General features: G+C 61.8%; 1 protein-coding gene across 2 annotated transcripts; it reads left to right on the top strand.

The window, feature by feature from the left end:
- Positions 1 to 3,195: 3,195 nt before the first annotated feature.
- Positions 3,196 to 22,143, top strand: SLC2A4 (solute carrier family 2 member 4). Of its 2 annotated transcripts, none has more exons than XM_045000649.1 (11): positions 3,196 to 3,453; positions 12,733 to 12,858; positions 13,590 to 13,750; positions 14,739 to 14,863; positions 15,189 to 15,304; positions 15,416 to 15,578; positions 18,500 to 18,687; positions 19,012 to 19,116; positions 19,215 to 19,316; positions 19,452 to 19,655; positions 20,163 to 22,143. In XM_045000649.1, the coding sequence occupies exons 1-11, from the start codon at positions 3,418 to 3,420 to the stop codon at positions 20,364 to 20,366; spliced, it is 1,530 nt and encodes a 509-aa protein (XP_044856584.1). In that variant the 5' UTR covers positions 3,196 to 3,417; the 3' UTR covers positions 20,367 to 22,143. The 2 variants fall into 2 exon arrangements, with proteins under 2 accessions (XP_044856584.1, XP_044856583.1); XM_045000648.1 differs by lacking the exon at positions 3,196 to 3,453 and adding an exon at positions 6,952 to 7,602.
- The last annotated feature ends 4,683 nt before the right edge of the window (positions 22,144 to 26,826 follow it).

The raw sequence follows: 26,826 nt of genomic DNA, 5'->3' as shown, positions 1-26,826 counted from the left end.
GTGTGTGTGTGTGTGTGTGTGTGTGTGTGTGAGAGAGAGAGAGAGAGAGAGAGAGAGAGAAGGAAAAAGCTGCCCTGGCCTTTTAAATGCGCCCCCCCGCCACGAGGCACCCCCCCTCCCCACGTCCCACAGTGACAGACCCTGACACCAGACAGCTGGGAATGGGCTAAAAATACCAGGCAGGGAATCAGCTGCCCCCACCCCTGACCTTTCCCTGCTCAGCAGCCCCTCCCCTCCCAGAGCTGGGCAGAGAACCCAGGAGTCCTGGCTCCCAGTCCCTGCTGCTCTGACCCACCAGCCCCTACTGCCCTCCCAGAGCTGGGGAGAGAACCCAGGCGTCCTGGCTCCCAGTCCCCGCTGCTCTGACCCACCAGCCCCCACTCCCCTCCCAGAGCCGGGGAGAGAACCCAGGAGTCCTGGCTCCCAGCCCACCCTGCTCTGATCCACCAGCCCCCACTCCCCTCCCAGAGCCGGGGAGAGAACCCAGGAGTCCTGGCTCCCAGCCCCCCTGCTCTAACCCACCAGCCCCCACTCCCCTCCCAGAGCCGGGGAGAGAACCCAGGAGTCCAGGCCTCCAGCCCCGCCCCCATTTCCCTGTCCCAGCGTGCCGGGGTGATGATGTCTCAGTTTGATTTTAGGGGACAACAGCGCCCTCCTGAAAGAGCAGGAGGGGCGCGGTGGGAGGGGGTGGGGGGAGGGGCTGTAACAGGAGGGGACAGGGCCGGGGTGTGTGTGTGGGGGCCCTTGGTGTGAGCGGAGGACACAGGCCCAGCAGGGCCGGCTCCTGCCCCTCCCCCACCCCCTCTTGCCCCCCCCGTCCCCTCTTCTCAGCATTCCCCTCCCCCTCCCTGCGCCCACCCCCCTATCTCTGACCCCTCCCCCACACCCCTCTGCCCCTCTTCCCAGTGTGGGGGCGGGGACACATCCTGCACTAGGGGAGGGAAGGGGGGCTGTGAGGGGCTCAGGGGGTCGAGGGAGGCTGAGCATGGGGGAGGGGATACAGCCCCCCCCCCCCAGCAGGTCCTCCCCCCACAGCAGTAGGTTCCCCCCCCCACCGGCCCCCAATTCTAAGTGAAAGTCGGTGATTCCGTTAGTGTTGCTAAAATTAGCCCAGAGGTCAGATTAGCTGACCCCCCCCTGAATCTCCCCATCAGGTTCCCCCTCTAACTCAACTGTGCCCCCCCCCGAATCTTCCCCCAGGTCCTCCTCCCCCCACCCAGGCAGCAGCCTGTAACCCCAGGTCCTCACCCATGTTCTCCTGCAGAGCCCCCCCCAAGAACCACCCAGTCGTCCCCCCACAATCTTTCCCGACACCCCCACCCAGCACCTTCCACCGAACCATGCGCTGTCCCGTTCCACCCCAGCAGGGGGCACCAGCCTCCCACTTTGAATTCCTCCACCTGGGTGGAAGAGGAAACAGAACTGGCTCCCAGCTCCCACTCCGCTCCCAGAGCCGGGGAGAGAACCCAGGAGTCCTGGCTCCCAGCCCCCCCTGCTCTGACCCACCAGCCCCCGCTCCCCTCCCAGAGCCGGGGAGAGAACCCAGGAGTCCTGGCTCCCAGCCCCCCCTGCTCTGACCCACCAGCCCCCGCTCCCCTCCCAGAGCCGGGGAGAGAACCCAGGAGTCCTGGCTCCCAACCCCCCCTGCTCTGACCCACCAGCCTCCCACTTTGAATTCCTCCACCTGGATGGAAGAGGAAACAGAACTGGCTCCCAGCCCCCACTCCCCTCCCAGAGCCGGGGAGGGAACCCAGGAGTCCTGGCTCCCAGCCCCCCCTGCTCTAACCACCAGCCCCCGCTCCTCTCCCAGGGCCAGGGAGGGAACCCAGGAGTCCGGGCTCCCAGCCCCCCCTGCACTAACCCACCAGCCCCCACTCCCCTCCCAGAGCCGGGGAGAGAACCCAGGAGTCCGGGCTCCCAGCCCCCCCTGCACTAACCCACCAGCCCCCACTCCCCTCCCAGAGCCGGGGAGAGAACCCAGGAATCCGGACTCCCAGCCCCCCCTGCACTAACCCACCAGCCCCCACTCCCCTCTCAGAGCCGGGGAGAGAACCCAGGAGTCCTGCCTCCCAGCCCCCCCTGCTCTAACCCACCAGCCCCCACTCCCCTCCCAGAGCCGGGGAGAGAACCCAGGAATCCTGGCTCCGTGCCCCCCCTGCTCTAACCACCAGCCCCCACTCCCCTCCCAGAGCCGGGGAGAGAACCCAGGAGTCCTGGCTCCCAGCCCCCCCTGCTCTAACCACTAGACCCCACCCCCCTCCCAGAGCCGGGGAGAGAACCCAGGAGTCCGGGCTCCCAGCCCCCCCCTGCACTAACCCACCATCCCCCACTCCCCTCCCAGAGCCGGGGAGAGAACCCAGGAGTCCTGGCTCCCAGCCCCTCCTGCTCTAACCACTAGACCCCACCCCCCTCCCAGAGCCGGGGAGAGAACCCAGGAGTCCGGGCTCCCTGCCAACCCCTCCCCGCGGGGGTTGGGCTCCCTGGGAAACCAGCCGGCTCCGGAGCCAATCGGCGCGGTGGGGCGGGCGGGGCTGGCCGGGCCCCTCGCCACCCGCAGCGGCTCAAGGTCTCCCCAGTCCCGGCCCCCGGCACACGCCGCCCGGCCCCGGTGCCCGCTGCAGCCCTGCCCGCCTCCTCCGGCGGCTGCCTCCGTCCGGTCCGACCCCGGGCCCCTTAACCGGGCTCCGCTCCGCTCCGCCTGCCCGTCCCCTTCCTCTGCTGCAGGGTCCCCCTGCGCCCCCTCGCTAGTTTCCTCTTTTCTCTTCTTTTCTTTCTTTCTTTCTTCCCACTCATCCCTTCTTTCTTTCTTTCTTTCTTTCTTTCTTTCTTTCTTTCTTTCCACTCATCCCTTCTTTCTTTCTTTCTTTCTTTCTTTCTTTCTTTCTTCCCACTCATCCTTTCTTTCTTTCTTTCTTTCTTTCTTTCTTTCTTTCTTTCCACTCATCCCTTTTCTCTTTCTTTCTTTCTTTCTTTCTTTCTTTCTTTCTTTCTTTCTTTCTTCCCATTCATCCCTTTCTTTCTTTCTTTCTTTCTTTCTTCCCACTCATCCCTTTTCTCTTTCTTTCTTTCTTTCTTTCTTTCCACTCATCCCTTCTTTCTTTCTTTCTTTCTTTCTTTCTTTCTTTCCACTCATCCCTTCTTTCTTTCTTTCTTTCTTTCTTTCTTTCCACTCATCCCTTTTCTCTTTCTTTCTTTCTTTCTTTCTTTCTTTCTTTCCCACTCACCCCTTTTCTGTCTTTCTTTCTCCCCCCCCCGCCCGCCGGAGGATCTCGGCTCAGGTCTAACAGACCGTCCCGGGGGGGGGGGGGGGCGCTTCACTTTTTCATTTCTTCGCACAAGACCCAGGGAGCCCCTCCCGCCCCCCCCCCTCGCCCGGCCCGGGGGTCTCTGTCCCTCCCGGGGCTGCGAGCCGGCGAGATGAGGGCTGGATTCCAGCAGATCAGCAGAGAGGAGGTAAAACCGGCCGGGGGGCAGGGGGGGGGCGGGGAGTCTTAAGGCAGAGCAAGAATATGGGGCCGTGGGGGGCAGCGTGGGCTTGGGGGGGGAGATGGGGGGCAGCGGGGGGCCATGGGGGGCAGTGGGGAGCGATGGGGACTGTGGGGGCAGCGTGGGGCCATGGGGAGCGATGGGGGCTGTGGGGGCAGCGTGGGGCTGTGGGGAGCTGTGGGGAGCGATGGGGGCTGTGGGGGCAGCGTGGGGCCGTGGGGAGCTGTGGGGAGCGATGGGGGCTGGGGGGGCAGCGTGGGGCCATGGGGAGCTGTGGGGAGCGATGGGGGTTGGGGGGGCAGCATGGGGCAATGGGGAGCTGTGGGGAGCAATGGGGGCTGTGGGGGCAGCATGGGGCCATGGGGAGCGATGGGGGCTGGAGGGGGCAGCGTGGGGCCCTGGGGAGTGATGGGGGCTGGGGGGGGCAGCATGGGGCCATGGGGAGCTGTGGGGAGCGATGGGGGCTGGGGGGGGCAGCGTGGGGCCATGGGGAGCTGTGGGGAGCGATGGGGCTGGGCTGTCAGTGTGGGGCCATGGGGAGCGATGGGGGCTGGGGGGCACTGGGGGGCCATGGGGAGCTGTGGGGAGCGATGGGGCTGGGCTGTCAGTGTGGGGCTAGGGGGGGCAGCATGGGGCTGGGGGGGGCAGCATGGGGCCATGGGGAGCTGTGGGGAGCGATGGGGGCTGGGGGGGCAGCATGGGGCCATGGGGAGCTGGGGGGAGCGATGGGGACGGGGGGGCTGCAGCGGGGTCACGGGGGGAGCTGGGGGGAAGTGATGGGGGCTGTGGGGGCAGCATGGAGCCCGGGGGAGCTGTGGGGAGCGATGGGGCTGGGCGGTCAGTGTGGGGCTAGGGGGGGCAGCATGGGGCTGGGGGGGGCAGCATGGGGCCATGGGGAGCTGTGGGGAGCGATGGGGGCTGGGGGGCAGTGTGGGGCTAGGGGGGGCAGCATGGGGCTGGGGGGGCAGCATGGGGCCATGGGGAGCTGTGGGGAGCGATGGGGCTGGGCTGTCAGTGTGGGGCTGGGGGGGCAGCATGGGGCCATGGGAAGCTGTGGGGAGCGATGGGGGCTGGGGGGGCAGCATGGGGCCATGGGGAGCTGTGGGGAGCAATGGGGGCTGGGGGGCAGCATGGAGCCATGGGGAGCTGTGGGGAGCGATGGGGCTGGGCGGTCAGTGTGGGGCTAGGGGGGGCAGCATGGGGCTGGGGGGGGCAGCATGGGGCCATGGGGAGCTGTGGGGAGCGATGGGGGCGGTGGGGAGCGATGGGGACTGGGGGGGCAGCGTGGGGCCATGGGAGCTGTGGGGACCGTGGGGGCAGCGTGGGGGCAGCGTGGGGCCAGGGGGAGCTGTGGGGAGCGATGGGGACCGTGGGGGGCAGCATGGGGCCATGGGGAGCTGTGGGGAGTGATGGGGGCTGGGGGGCAGTGTGGGACCATGGGGAGCTGTGGGGAGCGATGGGGGGGCAGTGTGGGACCATGGGGAGCTGTGGGGATCAATGGGGGCTGGGGGGGCAGCGTGGGGCCATGGGAGCTGTGGGGGGGACCGTGGGGCCAGCGTGGGGCTGTGGGAGGAGTGCAGCCGGCACAGTGAGGGGGTGCCGAGTGGGGGACAGTACAGGCTGGGGGAAGGGGGGACGGTGAGCCAAGCTGGGGGTGCCGGGGGGGGCTGCATCCGCCCCGATTCTCTTGGGCTTGTTGAGTTTCGGGAGGGCGCCCGCACCCCCCGTTTCACATCCCTCCCCCGCAGCTCCCCTCCTCCCTGGCCATAAAATCCTGCCCCCCGGCCGTGGCATTAAGGAGGAAAACATGGGACTATTTATACGCCTGCTATTGCGTAACCACCTCACATGTCTGTGTTATTCGTCATACGTGTGCGTGGGTGGAGCTTGGCATCCGGGACACGCAGGGGCTCTGTGTGTTAACCTGTCTGTTCTGCAGCCCGGATGGGGGGGGGCGACAGTCTGTAGGGTGCATAGGACACGCGTGTGACACAGTGTGTCTAATCGATGTTGCACGGCGGCGGCGGGGGTGTGTGTGTGTTAGTGTGAGATACAGCACAGGTGGGGCATCTCTGTGTGTTATCTAGAACACGCGTGTGACACAGTGTGTCTGATCGATGTTACACAGCAGCGGCGTGTGTGTGTGTGTGTGTTAGTGTGTGATACAGCACAGGTGGGGCATCTCTGTGTGTTATCTAGAACATGCGTGTGACACAGTGTGTCTGATCGATGTTACACAGCAGCGGCGTGTGTGTGTGTGTGTGTGTGTGTGTTAGTGTGAGATACAGCATAGGTGGGGCATCTCTGTGTGTTATCTAGAACACGCGTGTGACACAGTGTGTCTGATCGATGTTACACAGCAGCGGCGTGTGTGTGTGCTAGTGTGAGATACAGCACAGGTGGGGCATCTCTGTGTGTTATCTAGAACACGCGTGTGACACAGTGTGTCTGATTGATGTTACACAGCAGCGGGGATGTGTGTGTGTTAGTGTGAGATACAGCACAGGTGGGGCATCTCTGCATGTTATCTGGAACACACGTGTGACGCCATGTGTCTGGCCCGGGGGCGTTCGTGTGGCTGGCGTATCAGCTATCCTGTCCATTTCACGAGGGTAAAAAAGCATCAATTTCAGCTCAGCTTGGAAGGCAGCGCAGAAGTAAGGGTGGCAATACCAGGACCCCCCCCAAAATAACCTTGTGACCCCCCCAACTCTCTTTTGGGTCAGGACCCCCAATTTGAGAAACACTGGACTCCCCCGTGAGCTCTGTATAGTATAGGGTAAAAGCTCACCAGATTTCACCGGGGCGGGGGCAGATTTCACGGTGGAAGAGACCAGATTTCACGGTGGGGAAACCAGATTTCACGGTGGGGAGACCAGATTTCACGGGGGGAGACCAGATTTCACGGTCCGTGATGCGTTTTTCATGGCCGTCGATTTGGTATGGCCCCACGTACAGCACACGTGAGCAGGCGGTGTGTTCCGTAGCACACACATGTGACCCCATGTATGGGATGGTGGCTTTTGTTTCACGGGACACGGGCGGGACGTTGGGCAGCTGTGTTATCTGGAACCCGTGTCTGGGGCTGGATAGCCGGGCCGCGTTACAGAGCCCGCAGGAGAGGGATTGTGGGCCTATGTTATAGACAACACGTGTGGTAATCTGATATATGTTTTGTCGCACCTGGGGTTGTCGTACGTGAAGTTCTGTACCGGATCTTTTCAGGGGGAATCAGGCAAAACGCCACATTTATTAGCAATACATGTATTCATTAACACTGTATCATATGCATATGATATATTACACTCACACACACAAGCACACTGTGGTGTCATGTCAGGTCTGGGTTACGTAGCACACGCGTGTGGTGTTGTGTCAGGGCTGGGTTACACAGCACGTGTGTGGTGTTGTGTCCGGTCTGTGTTACATAGCACATATGTGGTGTTGTGTCAGGGCTGGGTTACACAGCACGTGTGTGGTGTTGTGTCAGGGCTGGGTTACGTCGCACACGCGTGTGGTGTTGTGTTAGGTTTGTGTTGCCTAGCACACATGTGTGATGTCACGTCGTTGTTACCAGTTAGTTGTTCTCCCTAACTGCCCTGGCCAGGTGAGTTAGATTCGGGGGAGGGGGTGGAGCCGGGCTTCCGCCGATCCGGATCGATGCGAGCTCGCATGCACGCTGCCAAATCCTTACGTGTTTGCACGACGGGGGGGGGGCACATTACCCCTCTTCCGTCGTGCGAGCCCCGTCTGGGTTTGCACGAGGCTTTGCCTCCTCGCCGTAGACAAGCCGAGACCCGGGGTCCTCTGCAAGACAACTGGCCTTTATAGCCGCGTCCCTCTCCTGCAAATCTGCACCGGCTCCAAATATTCTCCTAGCAAAAAGACATTTTCCTTCCACGTTAACTCTCCTTAGGGGCTCTAACAGGACCCCAGGGCTTAACACCACGTTTTCTAGACGTTTGTCTACACAGGGATCTGATGCAAAGTTCCGCTATCAAAGGACTCGACACAAGATTGTAGGGAACCAGCTTATACAGGGCTCGACGAAGCGGCATCGTACAAAGTCGTATGAAAGTTACGCGAAGATGCTTAATACAGAGCATTAGCTACAGGGTGGGTAGTGGGTTTACGAGACACGTGTCCCTTATAGTGGGGGAGTGTGTCTGTGAGTCTGAACGCGTGTGGGGGCCCCGCTTGTGTCATGGCTATGTTATGCTGCACTTGTGGGGGACCCGTGTGTCTGAATATGCCACGCATGGGAGGGTTAAAATGTCCTATGCGCTACAGACCATATGTGTGACACTTTCTGGGGTACTGGACACAGGGGGAAAGTGCCTGTTATACTTGAACACGCATGTGGCACTTTGTAGCTGGCCTGTGTCATGTAGCACACGTGAGGGTAAACGTGCCTATTATAACACATACCGGGGTGTCGTGTCAGGTCTGTGTTAGGTAGCACATGCATGTGGTGTTGTGTCAGGGCACGGCTATGTAACACACGTGCGGTGGTGTGTTAGGTCTGTGTTACATAGCACATGTGTTTGGTGTCGTCAGGTTTGGGTTACCTAGCACACGCATGTGGTGTCATGTCAGGTCTGTCTTACCTAGCACATGTGTGTGGTGTCGTGTCGTGTCAGGTCTGTCTTACCTAGCACACGTGTGTGGTGTCGTTAGGTCTGTGTTACCTAGCGCATGCATGTGGTGTCGTGTCAGGTCTGTGTTACCTAGGACACACGTGTGGTGTTGTGTCAGGTCTGTGTTATGGAGCACACACGTGTGGTGTTATGTCAGGTCTGTGTTACCTAGCACACACATTTGGTGTCATGTTAGGTCTGTGTTACCTCACACGTGTGTGATATCATGTCAGGCCTGTGTTAGGTAGCACATGCATGTGGTGTCATGTCAGGTCTGGGTTATGTAGCACATGCGTTTGGTGTTGTCAGGCTGGGTTACCTAGCACACACGTGTGGTGTTGTGTTAGGTTTCTGTTACCTAGCACATGCGTGTGGTGTTGTGTTAGGTTTGTGTTACCTAGCACATGTGTGTGGTGTCGTGTCAGGTCTGTGTTACCTAGGACATGTGTGTGGTGCTGTGTCAGGTCTGTGTTATGGAGCACACATGTGTGGTGTCGTGTCAGGTCTGTGTTACCTAGGACACACATGTGGTGTTGTGTCAGGTCTGTGTTATGGAGCACACGTGTGGTGTCGTGTCAGGTCTGTGTTACCTAGGACACACGTGTGGTGTTGTGTCAGGTCTGTGTTATGGAGCACACGTGTGGTGTCATGTCAGGTCTGTGTTACCTAGGACACACGTGTGGTGTTGTGTCAGGTCTGTGTTATGGAGCACACGTGTGGTGTCGTGTCAGGTCTGTGTTACCTAGCACACGTGTGGTGTCATGTCAGGTCTATGTTACCTAGCACACGTGTCCGATAAAACATCTCTGTTCTGGAAAAGCTGGGGGTGGTCACTTCACTCAGTGTGATTGCCTCCCACCCCCACTTTTCCCCTGCCCCCGTCAGCGACACTGAGTCAGTGGCCAGAGGGGACTTTTCATTGGGGGGGCTCTGTGGGGTTTGGGGGGGTTCGTACAGCGGGGGAGGGGCTGGTGATGGAAGCGGCTCTGGCCCGGGCACAGAGCCAGGGGCAGGTACGTTACCCAAGTGGGTACGGGGGGGGGGCAGCGCTGCCCCCTGCTGGAGAGAATCAGGGTGTGTGTCAGCGTGGGGTTGTGTGTGGGGGTGGGGGTGTGTGTGTGTGCGCAGAGCACTGCCCCCTGCTCTAGGGAATCGAAGTGTGTGTGTCAGTGGGTGGGTGTGATTGTGTGTGCTTGTGGTGTGTGTGTCCGTGTGTGATTGTGTGTGCTTGTGGTGTGTGTGTCAGTGGGTGGGTGTGATTGTGGTATGTGTGTGTGTCAGTGTGTGTGTTTGTGTGTGCTTGTGGTGTGTGTCAGTGGGGGGTGTGCTTGTGTGTGCTTGTGGTGTGTGTGTCAGTGGGAGGGTGTGATTGTGTGTGCTTATTGTATGTGTGTGTGGTGTGTATGTGTCAGTGGGTGGGTGTGATTGTGTGTGCTTGTGGTATGTGTGTGTCAGGGTGTGTGTGTGATTGTGTGTGCTTGTGGTGTATGGTGTGTGGTGTGTGTGTCAGTGTGTGGGTGTGATTGTGTGTGCTTGTGGTGTGTGTGTATGTGTGTCTGTGTGATTGTGTGTGCTTGTGGTGTGTGTGTCTGTGTCAGTGGGTGGGTGTGCTTGTGGTGTGTGTGTCAGTGGGTGGGTGTGATTGTGTGTGATTGTTGTATGTGTGTGTGGTGTGTGTGTCTGTGTGTGTGTGATTGTGTGTGCTTGTGGTGTGTGGTGTGTGTGTCAGTGTGTGTGTGTGTGTGATTGTGTGTGCTTGTGGTGTGTGTGTCAGTGTGTGTGTGTGTGATTGTGTGTGCTTGTGGTGTGTGTGTCAGTGTGTGGGTGTGATTGTGTGTGCTTGTGGTATGTGTCTGTGTGTCTGTGTGGGGGGTGTATGTTTGTGTCAGTTTGTGCGTGTGTGTCTGTGTGTGTGTGTGTGAGGCACAGAGAGGGAGGCCTTGCGTTCAGTGTGCACACGTGGAGTGGGGAATTTGGACCACAATTTGCCTTTGGTCTGTTTGTATAAGCAGGATTTGCATACAGGCCTGGTGTGGGTGTGACTTGTGCGTGTGTGTGTGTGTGTGAGTGACTTGTGCGTGTGACTTGTTTGTATGGCATGTGTGTGACTTGTGCACAGCCCAAGTATATCCCCTCCCCCATCTCCCACCCCAGCCCCCACAAGCCAGCCCCACACCGGGAGCCGGCGCCCCCTAGAGGGGACAGGCCCCTGCCCCATTCCCCGCCCCCCTGCCCCAGCCCCAGCCAGTCCCCGCCCTGGGGCCGGGTGGGAGCCGGCGCCCCCTAGAGGGGACAGGCCCCTGCCCCATTCCCTGCCCCCCAGAGCCAGCCAGTCCCCGCCCTGGGGCCGGGTGGGAGCCGGCGCCCTCTAGAGGGGACAGGCCCCTGCCCCATTCCCCGCCCCCCTGAGCCAGCCAGTCCCCGCCATGGGGCCAGATGGGAGCCGGCGCCCCCCAGAGGGGACAGGCCCCTGCCCCATTCCCCGCCCCCCTGAGCCGGCCAGTCCCCGCCCTGGGGCCGGGTGGGAGCCGGCGCCCCCTAGAGGGGACAGGCCCCTGCCCCATTCCCCACCCCCCTGAGCCAGCCAGTCCCCGCCCTGGGGCCGGGGGGGAGCCGGCGCCCCCTAGAGGGGACAGGCCCCTGCCCCATTCCCCGCCCCCCTGAGCCAGCCAGTCCCCGCCCTGGGGCTTGGGGGGGCAGCGGGGGGGCAGCCCCGCCCCAGCCTTTCACTGTTTACGTTTCCTGGGCGTCCCGGGCTCTGGGGCTTTTCCTAATAAGGGCTTTTTTCGGCCAAGGCTTTTCTGGGCCATCGGCGTGAGGAGGGGGGGGTGTGGGAAGGGATCTGGCCCCCCTGTTTTATAATCACCCCCCCACACACACACACTGATAGGCGGGGCGCTAATCCCTGATATTTCGGGGGAGCCCTCCACCGACCCCCGTGGCCTCACCAATGCCCGGGGGGGGGGGTCAGCGCTGGGGCTGGGAGGGACGGGTAGACGGGGGGTGTGTGTGTGTGTGCAGAGGGCTCCCCAAATCCATCCCCCCCCCGCCACCATGGGGAATATCGCCTTGTCGGGGGTCTGCCCATGCAGAGAGATGAAATCAGAGGTGGTGTTTTGGGGTTGGGGGGGGGGGGGGGCTGCGCTGGAGCAGAATGAATGAACCTTCGGTGTCCGATCCCTCCCAGAGCCGGGGAGAGAACTCAGGAGTCCTGGCTCCCAGCCCCCCCTGCTCTAACCCACCAGCCCCCACTCCCCTCCCAGAGCCGGGGAGAGAACCCAGGAGTCCTGGCTCCCAGCCCCCCCCCTGCTCTAACCCACCAATCCCACTCCCGTCCCAGAGCTGGGCGAGAGAACCCAGGAGTCCTGGCTCCCAGCCCCCCCCTGCTCTAACCCACCAGCCCCCACTCCCCTCCCAGAGCCGGGGAGAGAACCCAGGAGTCCTGGCTCCCAGCCCCCCCCCCTGCTCTAACCCACCAATCCCACTCCCGTCCCAGAGCTGGGCGAGAGAACCCAGGAGTCCTGGCTCCCAGCCCCCCCCTGCTCTAACCCACCAGCCCCCACTCCCCTCCCAGAGCTGGGGGAGAGAACCCAGGAGTCCTGGCTCTCAGCCCCCCTGTTCTAAACACCAGCCCCCACTCCCCTCCCAGAGCCGGGGAGAGAACCCAGGAGTCCTGGCTCCCAGCCCCCCCTGCTCTAACCCACCAGCCCCCACTCCCCTCCCAGAGCCGGGGAGAGAACCCAGGAGTCCTGGCTCCCCCCCCTAACCAGTAGACTGTACTGTCTCTCTCCCTCCCCCACTCAGAGGTGCAGCCGTGCCTGATTCGATGCCAAGTGCCCAACCCCTTGTCTGCCAGCCGCAGAGGTGCCCTGCCCTCTAAGTCGGGCCCTGGGGTGGGGGTGGGGGACGTGGGTTTGCAAATTGTGCCTCACTCTATCTGTGCAGCGCCCGGCGCGCCGGGGACCCGATCTCGGTCGGGGGGGGGGGTCATGTGGGAAATGGAACTGGAAGCAGACGATGGCAGGGGAAGCGACCGGGCCAGGCTTAGTCAGAGGAGAAGGGGACGTGCGAGCTCGCATGCACGCTGCCAAATCCTTACGTGTTAGCACGACGGGGGGGGGGGCACATTACCCCTCTTCCGTCGTGCGAGGCGGTGTCTGGGTTTGCACGAGGCTTTGCCTCCTCTCCGTAGTCCCGCAGAGGCGGGGCAAACCTGGGCACCGTGGCACGGGGCCGTGCAACTTGCACGGGGGGTGGGCGTGCAACGCTTTCAATGTTTGTCCTGGGGCTTTGCACGACGGGGGGGCACATTGCCCCTCTTCCGTCGTGCGAGGCGGTGTCTGGGTTTGCACGAGGCTTTGCCTCCTCTCCGTAGTCCCGCAGAGGCGGGGCAAACCTGGGCACCGTGGCACGGGGCCGTGCAACTTGCACGGGGGGTGGGCGTGCAACGCTCTCAGTGTTTGTCCTGGGGCTTTGCACGCCCGTTGCTGCGAACTGCCCTGCAGCAGTGCCGGGTGTGCCGGGAGAGACGGGGTCCGTCCCCCCACCCCATGGCTCCACAGGGATGCGGGGAGCTCACCTGCAGGGGGCGCCCCTTGTGTCTCCGCAGGAGGACGAAGTCCCGCCGGAGGCCGGGCCGGGGATAACCTCGACCCTGGTGCTGTCGGTCTTCACGGCCGTGCTGGGGTCTCTGCAGTGTGGGTACAACATCGGTGTCATCAATGCCCCCCAAAAGGTGAGAGATTCCCCCCAACGCGCTTTCCCCTCTAGGGGGCGCCGGCTCCCCCCCGGCCCCAGGGCGGGGACTGGCTGGCTCAGGGGGGCGGGGAATGGGGCAGGGGCCTGTCCCCTCTAGGGGGCGCCGGCTCCCACCCGGCGTCAGGGCGGGGACTGGCCGGCTCAGGGGGGCGGAGAATGGGGCAGGGGCCTGTCCCCTCTAGGGGGCGCCGGCTCCCACCGAGCCCCAGGGAAGGGCCTGGCTGGCTCAGGAGGGCGGGGAATGGGGCAGGGGCCTGGCCCCTCTGGGGGGCGCCGGCTCCCACCCGGCCCCAGGGCGGGGACTGGCTGGCTCAGGGGGGCGGGGAATGGGGCAGGGCCCTGTCCCCTCTAGGGGGCGCCGGCTCCCACCCGGCCCCAGGGCAGGGACTGGCTGGCTCAGGGGGGCGGGGAATGGGGCAGGGGCCTGTCCCCTCTAGGGGGTGCCGGCTCCCACCCGGCCCCAGGGCGGGGACTGGCTGGCTCAGGGGGGCGGGGACTGGGGCAGGGGCCTGTCCCCTCTGGGGGGCGCCGGCTCCCCCCCGGCCCCAGGGCGGGGACTGGCTGGCTCAGGGGGGGCAGGGAACGGGGCACGGGGCCCATCCCCCTCGGCGTCACCCCTAAGGAAGAGGGGGGCCCAGGGCTGCGGGTGGGGAGTGAGGGGCACCGGGCAGTGACCCCCCGTTTCTCCCCCCCACCCCGACCCCCCAGATCATCGAGCAGAACTATAACGCCACCTGGCTGGCGCGGCACAACGCGTCCATCGAGCTCTCCACGCTCACCACCCTCTGGTCCCTGTCGGTCGCCATCTTCTCCATCGGGGGCATGATCTCCTCCTTCCTGGTGGGGGTCGTCTCTGAGTGGCTGGGCAGGTAACCCCGCTCTGCCACCCGCTTGGGGGGCGGGGCGCTCTGACCGGGCAGGCGGGGCTGGCTCCGGGGGGCGCTGTGGGGCAGGGAGCGGGGCGGGGGGCTCAGGAGGGGGGCGCTCTCCCCTGGCAGTGGGCTGGCCCCAGGGTGGCGCTAGGGGGCGCTGTGGGGCAGGGAGCGGGGCTGGGGGGCTCAGCAGGGGGCGCTCTCCCCTGGCAGGCGGGGCTGGCCCCAGGGCGGCGCTAGGGGGCGCTGTGGGGCAGGGAGCTCGGGGGGGGGCTCAGCAGGGGGCGCTCTCCCCTGGCAGGCAGGGCTGGCCCCAGGGTGGCACTAGGGGGCGCTGTGGAGCAGGGAGCATGGCAGGGGGGCTCAGCAGGGGGCGCTCTCCCCTGGCAGGCAGGGCTGGCCCCAGGGCAGCGCTAGGGGGCGCTGTGGAGCAGGGAGCATGGCAGGGGGGCTCATCAGGGGGCGCTCTCCCCTGGCAGGGGGCTGGCCCCAGGGCGGCGCTAGGGGGCGCTGTGGGGCAGGGAGCGGGGCGGGTGGCTCAGCAGGGGGCGCTCTCCCCTGGCAGGCAGGGCTGGCCCCAGGCTGGCACTAGGGGGTGCCGTGGGGCAGGGAGCTGGGGGGGGGGCTCAGCAGGGGGCGCTCTCCCCTGGCAGGCAGGGCTGGCCCCAGGGCGGCGCTAGGGGGCGCCGTGGGGCAGGGGCTCAGCAGGGGGCGCTCTCCCCTGGCAGGCAGGGCTGGCCCCAGGGCGGCGCTAGGGGGCGCTGGGGGGCAGGGAGCTGGGGGGGGGCTCAGCAGGGGGCGCTCTCCCCTGGCAGGCGGGGCTGGCCCCAGGGCGGCGCTAGGGGGCGCTGTGGGGCAGGGGCAGCAGGGGGCGCTGTGCTGTGGGGAGCGGGGCGGGGCAGCCAGCAGGGGTCTGCTCGGCGGGGGGGCAGGGCCTATGGGGCTGGGGTCCCCGGTGTCTCAGCCTCTCTCCCCTCCCCCGCAGGAAGCGGGCCATGATTCTCAATAACGCCCTGGCCTTCCTGGGCGGGGCCCTCATGGGGCTGGCCAAGCTGGGCTGCTCCTACGAGATGATGATCCTCGGCCGGTTCCTGATTGGTGCCTTCTCAGGTAACGGACAGCGCCCGCGGGCCAATCGGATGGGAGGGAGGGAGATGGTTTGGGGGTGGGAGAGTGGGTGCTATGGGGGATGGGTGGGGCCATGGGTCAGGGGTGTGGATGGGTGGGGGCCGTCATTGGGTTCTGCATGTCACAGATACCACCCCCCCATCATTAGCATACAAGCCCCGCCTTTTAAAGGGGCACTGTGTATGTGAGGGGGGGTCCACCACGTTGTGCCTCAATTTCCCCCCACAGACCTAGGGGGCACGCTCCCTCTCCCCCCCGCCCACCCAGACATCCTGCTAATCTGCGGTTCCCCTCTCCTCTCCCCCAGGGCTGGTATCTGGCTTGGTCCCCATGTACGTGGGTGAAATTTCCCCCACCCGCCTGCGGGGGGCGCTGGGGACCCTGCACCAGCTGGCCCTCGTCATCGGGATCCTCATTGCCCAGGTAACGGGCGCGCGGGGGCGCCGGCGGGCGGGGGATCCGGCTCGGTGGCGGGCGGGGAGGGGCCAGCAGGGGGCGCCGGGCTGAGATCTCTCTGTCTCCGCCCCCCGGCAGGTGTTCGGGCTGGAGTCCCTCCTCGGCGGCCCCGAGCTGTGGCCCCTGCTGCTGGGGCTGACGGTGGCGCCCTCGGCCCTGCAGCTGGTGCTGTTCCCCTTCTGCCCCGAGAGCCCCCGGTACCTCTACATCATCCGCAACAAGGAGTCCAAGGCCAAGGAGAGTGAGTGTCCCGCCACGGGCCCCGCTTCCGCCCGCCCGTCCTGCCGCCGCCCGCCCGTCCCCGCTTCCGCCCGCCCACCTCTCCTTCCGTCCGTCCACCCATTCCCGCTTCCGCCCGCCCGTCCTGCCGCCCGCCCTGCCGCCCGCCCGCCCGTCCCCGCTTCCGCCCGCCCATCCCCGCTTCCGCCCGCCCACCTCTCCTTCCGTCCGTCCACCCATCCCCGCTTCCGCCCGCCCACCTCTCCTTCCGTCCGCCCGCCCGTCCCCGCTTCCGCCCGCCCGTCCTGCCGCCCACCCACTCGTCCGCCCACCCGTCCCCTCTTCCACCCGCCCACCTCTCCTTCCGTCCGTCCACCCATTCCCGCTTCCGCCCGCCCGTCCTACCGCCCGCCCTGCCGCCCGCCGGCCCGTCCCCGCTTCCGCCCGCCCGTCCTGCCGCCGCCCGCCCATCCCCGCTTCCGCCCGCCCACCTCTCCTTCCACCCGCCCACCCGTCCCCGTTTCCGCCCGCCCACCTCTCCTTCCACCCGCCCTCCCGTCGCCGCTTCGGCCCGCCCGTCCTTCCGGCGCCCGCACGTCCCCTCTTCCGACCGCCCACCTCTCCTTCCGTCCGTCCACCCATTCCCGCTTCCGCCCGCCCGTCCTGCCGCCCGCCCTGCCGCCCGCCGCCCGTCCCCGCTTCCGCCCGCCCATCCCCGCTTCCGCCCGCCCACCTCTCCTTCCGTCCGTCCCCCCCCCCCCGCTTCCGCCCGCCCAACACTCCTTCCGTCCGCCCGCCCTTCCCCGCTTACGCCCGCCCGTCCTGCCGCCCCCCCTCTCGTCCGCCCACCCGTCCCCTCTTCCACCCGCCCACCTCTCCTTCCGTCCGTCCCCCCATTCCCGCTTCCGCCCGCCCGTCCTACCGCCCGCCCTGCCGCCCGCCCGCCCGTCCCCGCTTCCGCCCGCCCGTCCTGCCGCCGCCCGCCCATCCCCGCTTCCGCCCGCCCACCTCTCCTTCCACCCCGCCACCCGTCCCCGTTTCCGCCCGCCCACCTCTCCTTCCACCCGCCCTCTCGTCCGCCCACCCGTCCCCGCTTCCGCTCGCCCACCTCTCCTTCCACCCGCCCACGCGTCCGCCCACCCGTCCCCGCTTCCGCCCGCCCACCTCTCCTTCCGTCCGCCCACCTGTCCCCTCTTCCGCCTGCCCGTCCTGCCGCCCACCCACTCGTCTGCCCACCCGTCCCCTCTTCCACCCGCCCACCTCTCCTTCCGTCCGTCCTCCCATCCCCGCTTCCGCCCGCCCACCTCTCCTTCCTGCCGCCCGCCCGTCCCCGCTTCCGCCCGCCCACCTCTCCTTCCGCCCGCCCACCTGTCCCCTCTTCCGCCTGCCCGTCCTGCCGCCCACCCACTCGTCCGCCCACCCGTCCCCTCTTCCACCCGCCCACCTCTCCTTCCGTCCGTCCACCCATCCCCGCTTCCGCCCGCCCACCTCTCCTTCCTGCCGCCCGCCCGTCCCCGCTTCCGCCCGCCCACCTCTCCTTCCGCCCGCCCACCTGTCCCCTCTTCCGCCTGCCCGTCCTGCCGCCCACCCACTCGTCCGCCCACCCGTCCCCTCTTCCACCCGCCCACCTCTCCTTCCGTCCGTCCACCCATTCCCGCTTCCGCCCGCCCGTCCTACCGCCCGCCCTGCCGCCCGCCTGCCCGTCCCCGCTTCCGCCCGTCCTGCCGCCGCCCGCCCATCCCCGCTTCCGCCCGGCCAGCTCTCCCTGCAGCCGCCCACCCGTCCCCGTTTCCGCCCGCCCACCTCTCCTTCCACCCGCCCACTCGTCCGCCCTCCCGTCCCCGCTTCCGCCCGCCCACCTCTCCTTCCGTCCGCCCCCCGGTCCCCTCTTCCGCCTGCCCGTCCTGCCGCCCACCCACTCGTCCGCCCACCCGTCCCCTCTTCCACCCGCCCACCTCGCCTTCCATCCGTCCACCCCTCCCCGCTTCCGCCCGCCCGCCCGTCCTGCCGCCCGCCCGTCCCCGCTTCCGCCCGCCCGCCCGTCCTGCCGCCCGCCCGTCCCCGCTTCCGCCCGCCCACCTCTCCTTCCGCCCGCCTGTCCCCGCTTCCGCCCGCCTGCCCGTCCTGCCGCCCGCCCACTCGTCCGCCCACCCGTCCCCGCTTCCGCCCTCCCTCCCGTCCTGCCGTCCGTCCGCCCGTCCCCGCTTCCACCCGCCCGCCTCTCCTTCCGCCCGCCCGTCCCCGCTTCCGCCCGCCCACCTCTCCTTCCACCCGCCCAGTCGTCCGCCCTCCCGTCCCCGCTTCCGCCCGCCCACCTCTCCTTCCACCCGCCCACTCGTCCGCCCACCCGTCCCCTCTGTCCATCCCCATCTATCTACCTACCCATCCGTCCATCCCCATCTATCTACCCACCCATCTGTCCATCCCCAACCCACCACTCCATCCCCATCTACCTACCTACCCATCTGTTCATTCCCAACTCATCCCCATCTATCTACCTACCCATCCGTCCAGCCCCATCTAGATATCCATCCACCTGTCCATCCCTCTACCCATCTGTCCATCCCCCAACCCATCCCTCCATCCCCATCTATCTACCTACCCATCTGTCCATCCCCAACTCATCCCCATCTATCTACCTACCCATCCGTCCAGCCCCATCTAGATATCCATCTATCCGTCCATCCCCCTACCCATCCGTCCATCCCCATTACCTACCTACCCATCTGTCCATCCCCCAACCCATCCCTCCATCCCCATCTATCTAACCACCCATCTGTCCATCCCCAGCCCACCACTCCATCCCCATCTATCTACTTATCCATCCCCAACCCATCCATCCCCATCTATCTACCTACCATCGCTCCAATCCCTCCATCCCCATGAGTTGTCCCATCCCTCGGTCCGTCACCGCTCCATCCATCGCTGTCCCCGCGCCGGCAGGTTTGAAGCGGCTGACGGGGTGCAGCGACGTGAGCGAGGCCCTGACAGAGATGAAGGAGGAGAAGCGGCGGATGGACATGGAGCGCAAGGTCTCCATCGCCCAGCTCTTCCGCTGCCGGATCTATCGCCAGCCGCTGCTCATCGCTGTGGTGCTCCAGCTGTCCCAGCAGCTCTCCGGCATCAATGCGGTGAGGGGAGGCGGGGCTTGGCTGGAGGAGGAGCCTGGGGAAGATGGGGTGGGGCCTGGAGATGGGGGTGGAGCTTGTTGGGGTGGGGCTTGGGAGAATCAGGGCGGAGCCTCAATGGGAGAATGTGGGGGCGGAGTCTGTCTGGAGGGAATGGGGCGGAGTGTGGCAGGGAGCTTGGTTGGGGGAGGAGCCTGGCAGATGGGGGTGGAGCCTCAGAAGGGAGGGGCCTGGCAGATGGGGTGGAGCCTGAAGGAGAAGAGGGAGCAAAGTGAGACCCCATGGGATCTGGGGGGCGGCTCTGACCTCCTCTTCTCTGCCCCCCAGATATTCTATTACTCCACCAGTATCTTTGAGTCAGCCGGGCTGGAGCAGCCGGTGTTCGCCACGATCGGCGCTGGGGCCATCAACGCTGCCTTCACCGTTGTCTCGGTAAGAGACCCCCGCAGCCAGCCGCCCCTTGGGGGTGTCCATCCACACCCCTCCCAACTCTTATTTCTGTCCCCCTTGTCTCTCCCTCCCTCCACAAGCTGTTCCTGGTGGAGCGGGCAGGCCGCCGGACGCTGCACCTGGTGGGGCTGGCAGGCATGATGGTGTGTGCCGTGGTGATGACGGTGGCGCTGGTGTATCTGGTGAGTAGCCGGGAAACGGGGAGTGGGAGTCTCGGGCTGAGCACGGCGGCCCCCGTCGGGCTGCGCTGGGGCATCAGCACTGACGGCCGCCGCCCAGCAGCGCAGGTTCTCAGCCCCATCTCTTTCCCCCGCCAGGATCGGGTGCCGGCCATGAGCTACATCAGCATGGTGGCCATCTTCGGCTTCGTGGCTTTCTTCGAGATCGGGCCGGGGCCCATCCCGTGGTTCATCGTGGCCGAGCTGTTCAGCCAGGGGCCCCGCCCGGCGGCCATGGCGGTGGCTGGGGGCTGCAACTGGACCTCCAACTTCATCGTCGGCATGGCCTTCCAGTCCATGGCGGTGAGTGCGCCCCCCGCAGGCGGGCACGGGCAAAGCAACTCTCGGGGTGTGGGCAGGCACCCGTGTGCACCCACACCACCACACCACGCTGCGCGCGCACACCTGCAATGCCACACCACTGTATTTAGACACGCATGAGCACACAGGCGGCAAAATCGTGAATGCCGGCCATTACGACTGGGAATATGCCGGCGGGTAGGGGGGCACGGACCCACAGCAGGGCTGGGAACAAGCCGGCATAGGAGAAGACCGCAGCCACGGGTGGACAAATGGCGTCTCACACGCGCTCGCTGGCAAAAGAAAGAAAGAATTGGAGATATACCAATCTCCTAGAACTGGAAGGGACCTCCAGTAGCAGGGCCAATTTTTGCCCCAGATCCCTAAGTGGCCCCCTCAAGGATTGAACTCACCACCCTGGGTTTAGCAGGCCAATGCTCAAACCACTGAGCTATCCCTCCCCCACCTCCCTTTGCATCCAGCAATCACCCCTCCTCTCCTCTCCCGTAGGATGCCTGCGGGCCATACGTCTTCCTCATCTTCGCGGCCCTCCTCCTTGGTTTCTTCCTCTTCACCTACTTCAAAGTCCCCGAGACGCGGGGCCGGACCTTCGACCAGATTGCTGCCGCGTTCCGACGCACCCCGTCTCTGTTAGACCACGAAGTCAAACCCTCCACCGAGCTGGACTGTCTAGGGCAAGAAGACAACGCCTGACCCGGGGTGGGAGCAATCGGCCAGAGAGAGACACAAGAGGAATGTAACCGTAACCCAGCACTTTAAAGACACAGCAAGGTTTAGAGATTTTTAGGTTAGTTGTTTTGTTTTTAGCTTTGTGGGTTTTATTTTTAAGATTATAGAGAGAGAGAGAGAAAGAGAGTGATTGTGTTGTGTGTGTGTGTCGGCGGCATGGAGATAAAGACCTGTTGGGAGCTGCAGAAGGAGCTCGCTTAAATGACAAAGGAAGGAGAACCTGGAGGAGAATCCAGCTCAGCTGGGTGCACGCTCTTGGAATCAGAAGTGGGGAAAAGACCTCTCCGAGACCATATCCAGCAGCTGGAACGGATGTTCAGGCATTCCCGAGCAATGTACGACACTAGTAGGCTCCAGAACCGTTGACGCCAATGGTTGGAGTAGATTCTGCGTCGATTCAGGGACAGGAGACTTTTCTATCGATGAGAAGGTAGAAAGGCAAAACTCTGGTGGAGTTATTTCGATCCTACTGAACGGTCCCCCCGCCGTCAACGGAGTTGAGCCAAAGGGCCAGAACGAGCATGACCGCCTCACGTGCTCTAACGCCGAGAGCTAGAAAGGTTGGAGCAAGAAGGCCGGGCGTCATGGACGCCGTCAAACGCCGTGACGCCGTCGCTGAATGGCAAGGCTCCTACGGGCAGGAGCTGTGGCTCTTTGCCCTACACATGGTCCCTGTAGTCCAGTGGCCCGACCGTGATTGTGACCAGCACTTGGAGGAAACCTTTCAGCGATACAATGGAGTCACCTCTTAACTCTCCATGGCTGGCGATTGACTCCTAGTGGCAAATATCATGAGAACGTCCATCCTTCTCCGTCCAAGCCAGCAGAGCAGGATTTCCTGGATGCTCTGACCTGGGACATCCCTTCCCGTCCATCTTCTGAGGTTTGCAGATCTAAGGGGACCTCACCACTCTTCCTGGAAAGCGAGCGTCAAGAGAAGATGGTCAACTCATCTTTGGAGGAGAACTGGTTGCGATGGGCTGACAAGGGACGGGGAGAAAGCTATCACTCAAGGTGGGGAAGCTTTTGAGAAAGGGTGCATTGGGTTTTGTGAACTGCAGTCCGCACCAGTTGCAAGTCAACGCAGAATGTGGGACATCCGCTCCACAGCTCATATCTATAGGGACAAGGAATGGCCCGATTGGATCAGACCCATGGTCCACCTACCCCGCTATTGTGTTTTAACAGGACGGTGTCCTCAGCCTTGCATGCAGAAGACAAGATGCTAGGAAGACTCTGTGCTCAGCAGTCCAGGACAATTTGCTAGTTAAAGATGGTGGGATCGTTGGTTGGTTGATTATTTTTAAGAAGGCACCCGGAACAGAGTTGTTAAAATTACCGCTCTCCATTTCGGCTGCTAGCTGACCGATGGACGTCTGAAGCCAGCCAGTTGCGTTGACCTACAAAGACCAACCTCGCTAAAATGTTAGCGATTAGACCCGACACGCCGCTGCGTTTGGGGTGGGACAAACGAGGAACCCATTTAAGCAGATGACAGGCACAAGAGATCAATATCTGTGCTTGAACACAGTTTATGGACGAAGCCAGGAAGCTTCTGAACCGTTAGTAGGATCTGAGAGAGTTTCTGTTTTGTAATTAACGGAGGCGCTTGTCTTAAATGTCAGGGACACATGGAGAGGCATTAGCGCATTATGCGACCTTTTGTATTTCAGTGAGAAGAATGTAAGTAATTCTTTGTATATAAAGGACGTAGTCAAACCGAGGGCCAGTGTGGTTGCGTTTGCTTCATTGTAGACACTCATGAATCTAACTGCTCCTGCGGCAGAGGTGGATGTTATGAGAGAAAAGGATTTAAGGGAAAAATAGATCTGAGGGTCTTTTAACAAGGCTACGAACAGACAGATTCATTGTAGCAAAGCAAAGGTGCCATTCTGAAATTCATCCCCGGGTTTCTGGATGAATTACACTCGGCATTTGACAGCACCGTGGGTAGATTCAGCAAAGAATCCTGTGGCACCTTATAGACTGACAGACGTTTTGGAGCATGAGTTTTCGTGGGTGAATACCCACTTCGTCGGATGCATGTGTGGGTAGATTGTTTCATATTGACAAGGGAGTGATCATTTATAGTCAGGTCCAGATTTTTGCAGTGCCCTAGTTCGATAGACCAAATTCTTAGATCTTTTAGAAAAACCTCCCCTCGTGAATTAAAAATCGTCAGTGATGGAGAATCCACCACCACCACCCCGAGTAAATTGTTCCAACGGTTAATTGCCCGCACCGAGAAACATGCAAGCCTTATTTCTAGTCTGAAATAAGTTCCTGCTGGCGTGTGCAAATTCTCAGACTTTTGAAACCCCGGGACAGACAGAAGCAGTCTCCGACCACATCTGGAAAGACTGCTTCCTCATTTTGGATGATGCTAATTTTAGTAGTTAAATGTGTTGTTGGTTTGGGGTTTTTTTTAGGTGGATTTCGAGCATCCCCTTAATTTAATATTCTGCTGCAACGAACACATTGCAATTCATAGAGGCCAGAAGGGACCGGTAGACCATCCAGATCTACAAGGCCATTAAATGTCACATTTCCCCCCTAGTAACTAGCGTCGGACTAATGCCTCTTGCAGGACGGCAGCCAGTCTTGGCTGAGAAGACACCAAGCGATGGAGAATTCACCACTTCCCTCAGGAGTTAGTTCCAGTAACTAACCCTGCCCCTCCCCTGTTAAAAATTAGATCAGTGTTGGGTTAGTGCCTAAGTAGGGCCCTACCAGATTTGTGGCTGTGAAAAACGTGTCACGGCCTGTGAAATCTGCTCTTCTGCACCGCAAAAATCTACCGTACGTATTGCCACCCGTACTTCTGCGCTGCCTTCAGAGCCGGGTGGCCAGCGAGCAGTGGCACAGAAGTGAGGGTGGTATGGTATGTGGGGGAGGGCACTGTGGTCACCCCCCTCCCCCACCAGAGCCAGCCCAAGACCCCTTTAACCTCTGAGCGCTGGGGAGAAATACAGCTGGGGGACCCTCCAGCTGCTAATCCCGGCCGGGCTGCGGAGGGTTGGGACTTCTTCTCCTGCACGGGCTGCTCCTGGGGCTGGGTCAGCGTCACCTCCGCCGGCAGCGCAGAAGTACGGGTGGCGATACCACAACCCCTTTGTGGGTCAGGACCCCCACCCTTACACCACCGTGACATTTCAGATGGAAGTAGCTGAAACGGTGACTTTTCACATTTTTAAACTCCTAGCACTGTGAAATTCATCAAAATGGACCGTGAATTTGGTAGAGCCCGGGGCATAAGTGTTTCTAACCCGGTCGCCCCCTCCCCCCCCGTAAGTTATTTTAAAATTAGTAGAATAACCCTGCGCTACCTGTAGTAGACAGCATGCAATGCCTAGGAAATCAGAAAAGGACACCCAGCCAACGTAACTACGCTCGAGAGCCACAGTGGGTGAGCCGATGGCATTTACTGGATCAACAGCCACTGCTGGAAGAAAGGAGCCTTCAAACTAGGCTGAGGAAGGTAACCAGAGCCCCATAGTTAAACACAAGGCGGGGCAGGGTTGTTAAGCAAGGGAAAAGTCACACGGCGATAACAGAAATTAGTAAAAGTCTTAGGGTAGATGCAATTCTAAGGCGTGTGGGATTTTCAGAGGAATTGCGTGGAGGATTTTCAGATTCTCTTGCTGGCTGGGTCAGACAAAACCAGACCCAGAGAAGTACATTTATAGCAGCAAAAATTGCATTTATACTGCAGTGGTGTTGTCTGTCTGTTCTGGTAGGAACAAGCTCTAACTTGACAAAGTTGAGCACATTAAGCCACGGGAGAAAGTCGAGCGCAACTGTTGCCGCTCTCGGCCGGAGGTTTGCGTCTTGCTCCTGTCTGACCAGGGTCGGTCCAGGCCGGATACATTTTCTGCCTTCGCGGCGTACGTCATAGGAAAGACCGTCTTCCTTGAGAGACGCCTTTGCTTTCTCTTCAGGCACTGCTAACAGAGAGCGTCTCTCAAGGAAAGCAAAGGCGTCTCTCAAGGAAGACAGGCTGCAGTTCTAAAGGTGGCACCACGCGGCTCTTTCTAAACACGCCCACTTCATTCTGCAGCATTGCTGAGGAAAAACGTCCTAAAAATGCCGACCCAAACAGAGGCTCTCAGTAAGAAAACTCTCGCCTCAGGGGTACAACTTAATCATAGCTTCAGCTCAGAAAAAAAAAATAAGCACCCTCATGCCTTTTTATACACCGATCGGGAGGGGGTCTTTGATCCAGAGTTTCCCACAGCCGACTAGACCTTCGGGTGTTCCTCCCCAGGACAGAGTTTCAAAGGGTTGGGTGGGGTGGGAAGAATTTGCATGTACTTCCTAAGAAATCCACCTCCGCCATATCCGTTTCCTGCCAAAGCGGTTCCATGCAGTCGCACAGAAATGTTTGTGTTTCTACTACACTGTAACGCACAGGTCTTCACCCTAATTCAGTAAGATTGAACGTAGTTCAGTCGGGATATGATCTGTCTGTCCCCACCCCACTCTCGCCTCAGGGGACCCTGCGCCACCCCTCAGCTGCGCTTGGAGTTAGCAGCCCGTGGAAAAACTTTCTAACTCCGCCGCTTTCTGCTTGCCCTGCCCTCGGTGGCCAAGGAGAACGCTCACTCACCACCTTTCGTTGCGGGTGGCACGCTCCCAACTTAATTAAAACTCGTTAAACGCCACAGCTGATTTTAACCGAGGCCAGGTTTCCAGTCAGCGTGACCGCCGGGCAGGAGTCATGAGGAGCGGGACATTGAAGGACCATGCCCAAATGCCTATTTTTAGCAGTCCAGCTAACATACTAGACTCACATGCCCGTTGGCATTTTTCCACCAGTAATAGGACCTGCGTCACGGTGGGGCAGCGGCTGCCAGCTAGCGCCAGGACAACGGATACGCACAAAGATGGGCTGAAAGTCAGTTTTACTAGTAAAACTTAGTTTAGAGCAGGCTGCAAATGGGGCTCGGGTTTAATTTTTTATCATGAGGGGCCGCTGACGCCTCCCACCCACCTTGGAAGGAATGCATCCCCCGTAGGGGGTTTGCACTGGCCTAATAAGGCCAATTTAGCGTGGCCGGCCAAACTTGCAGGCGATAAGATCAGAACCGCATTGTGGAATGGAGCCTGGCTGAAATTTGCACACCGCTCACGGTATTAAGACAAAGCTGGAGAGGAATCGCACCAAATATTTGACAAGACTGTTCATGAACCAGGGCTGGGTTGGGCGACACGTCCTCCCATTTGAAAAGAAAAAAAGACAAGTCTTGCCCTTGGTTAAAATGTTTCGGAGAGGCGTGTTTGAAAGGATCAAGGCAAGGATCTAAGGCATTCGAAAACACCATTGTTATGGAGAAGCTATTTACCCCCAAGCCTTTCGCCCACCAGAAACAGTCACTAACGAACGTTCGGTCAACAAAGAACAAGTAGATCTGGCCAATCCATCCACTCCCAGCAGAAATGGCTCTGCTGGCATTTGAGATATTCAATTTTAAGAACGCCCCACTCACCCCTTAGTTTGGAAAATAGGGCGAGCGACTGTATTTAGAAATTTAAGCTCATCACATTGGGAGGAAAAAGTAAAAAGGTTTATTGACCCAAGACTGAAAATTTGAAGTCCCCCCATGCCTCCGATTTAGGGCAGTAAAAGTTTTTGAACTTAGAGGGATGCAAAACCCCCCCCCCCCCCCATCAGCTTTATTTAAGTCTCCTCTGTATTTCAGTGAGAAGTCAAGTTTACCCAGCCCCTGGGCCGCCCAAGAATTAGATTAAACTCTAGCTCCTGTGTTGGAGAATGAGACTCTCTCTTGGCCCGTGTATCATTGGCAGAAGCCCGCCTGGACGCCCGCCCAAGTGGTGTCTCTTGCTGAATCTCGCTCACCCAAACAAGGACCGAGCTGTCTTTTCAAGCGAGATTTTTGTATTACCGCAAAAAACTCCTCCATGCTACTAAAAACCATGTCGTGTGCGACCGCCCTGCACCACCAGAGAGATCAGCTGGTTTAAATGGGTCAAGTGGGGGGTCTTGAGTCAGAGACCACCTCATGTTTAGGTTGTCAGTTTGAACCCCGCCTGGGAGCTATTAGGAGTCCTGGTGACCCCTGTGAGAAAAGACTTTGTATTAGGACTGTCTACTGGGGTTAAGATTAAGTGGTACCCCCTCCCCCCATTAGGGGTACACAGCATGCTGGCCAGGCCGTGGGGGGAGACCTCTTACCATCCACAGGAGGATAAGAGGATGCTCAAACCCATGCTGCTCTCCACGGGTTTGTGGGGCATCAGTGCACCTTACGGAGGGAGAGTTAGCTCTCGCCACAGGGAGGGGTTTTACAGATGGGGAAACTGAGGCACAGACACCTGGAGGCCAATATTTGGAGAAAGGGATCCACCCTCACCAGCCAAACTGAAGACACGTGACAGATGAGCACCTGCAATGGGTCAACGGGCA

Source organism: Mauremys mutica, unplaced genomic scaffold (assembly GCF_020497125.1).
Source record: "Mauremys mutica isolate MM-2020 ecotype Southern unplaced genomic scaffold, ASM2049712v1 000557F_np12_obj, whole genome shotgun sequence".
Taxonomy (NCBI): domain Eukaryota; kingdom Metazoa; phylum Chordata; order Testudines; family Geoemydidae; genus Mauremys; species Mauremys mutica.
The sequence above is the reverse complement of the archived record's forward strand: the minus strand, read 5'-3'. Positions and strand labels throughout refer to the sequence as shown.

Bases quoted from the DNA above. Each gene is read 5' to 3' on its own strand.
- SLC2A4 (XM_045000648.1), top strand. From the start codon at position 7,558: ATGAAAGTTACGCGAAGATGCTTAATACAGAGCATTAGCTACAGG. The intron at 7,603-12,732 runs GTGGGTAGTGGG...GTGTCTCCGCAG, and splicing joins TACAGAGCATTAGCTACAGG to GAGGACGAAGTCCCGCCGGA. The intron at 14,864-15,188 runs GTAACGGACAGC...CCTCTCCCCCAG, and splicing joins CCTGATTGGTGCCTTCTCAG to GGCTGGTATCTGGCTTGGTC.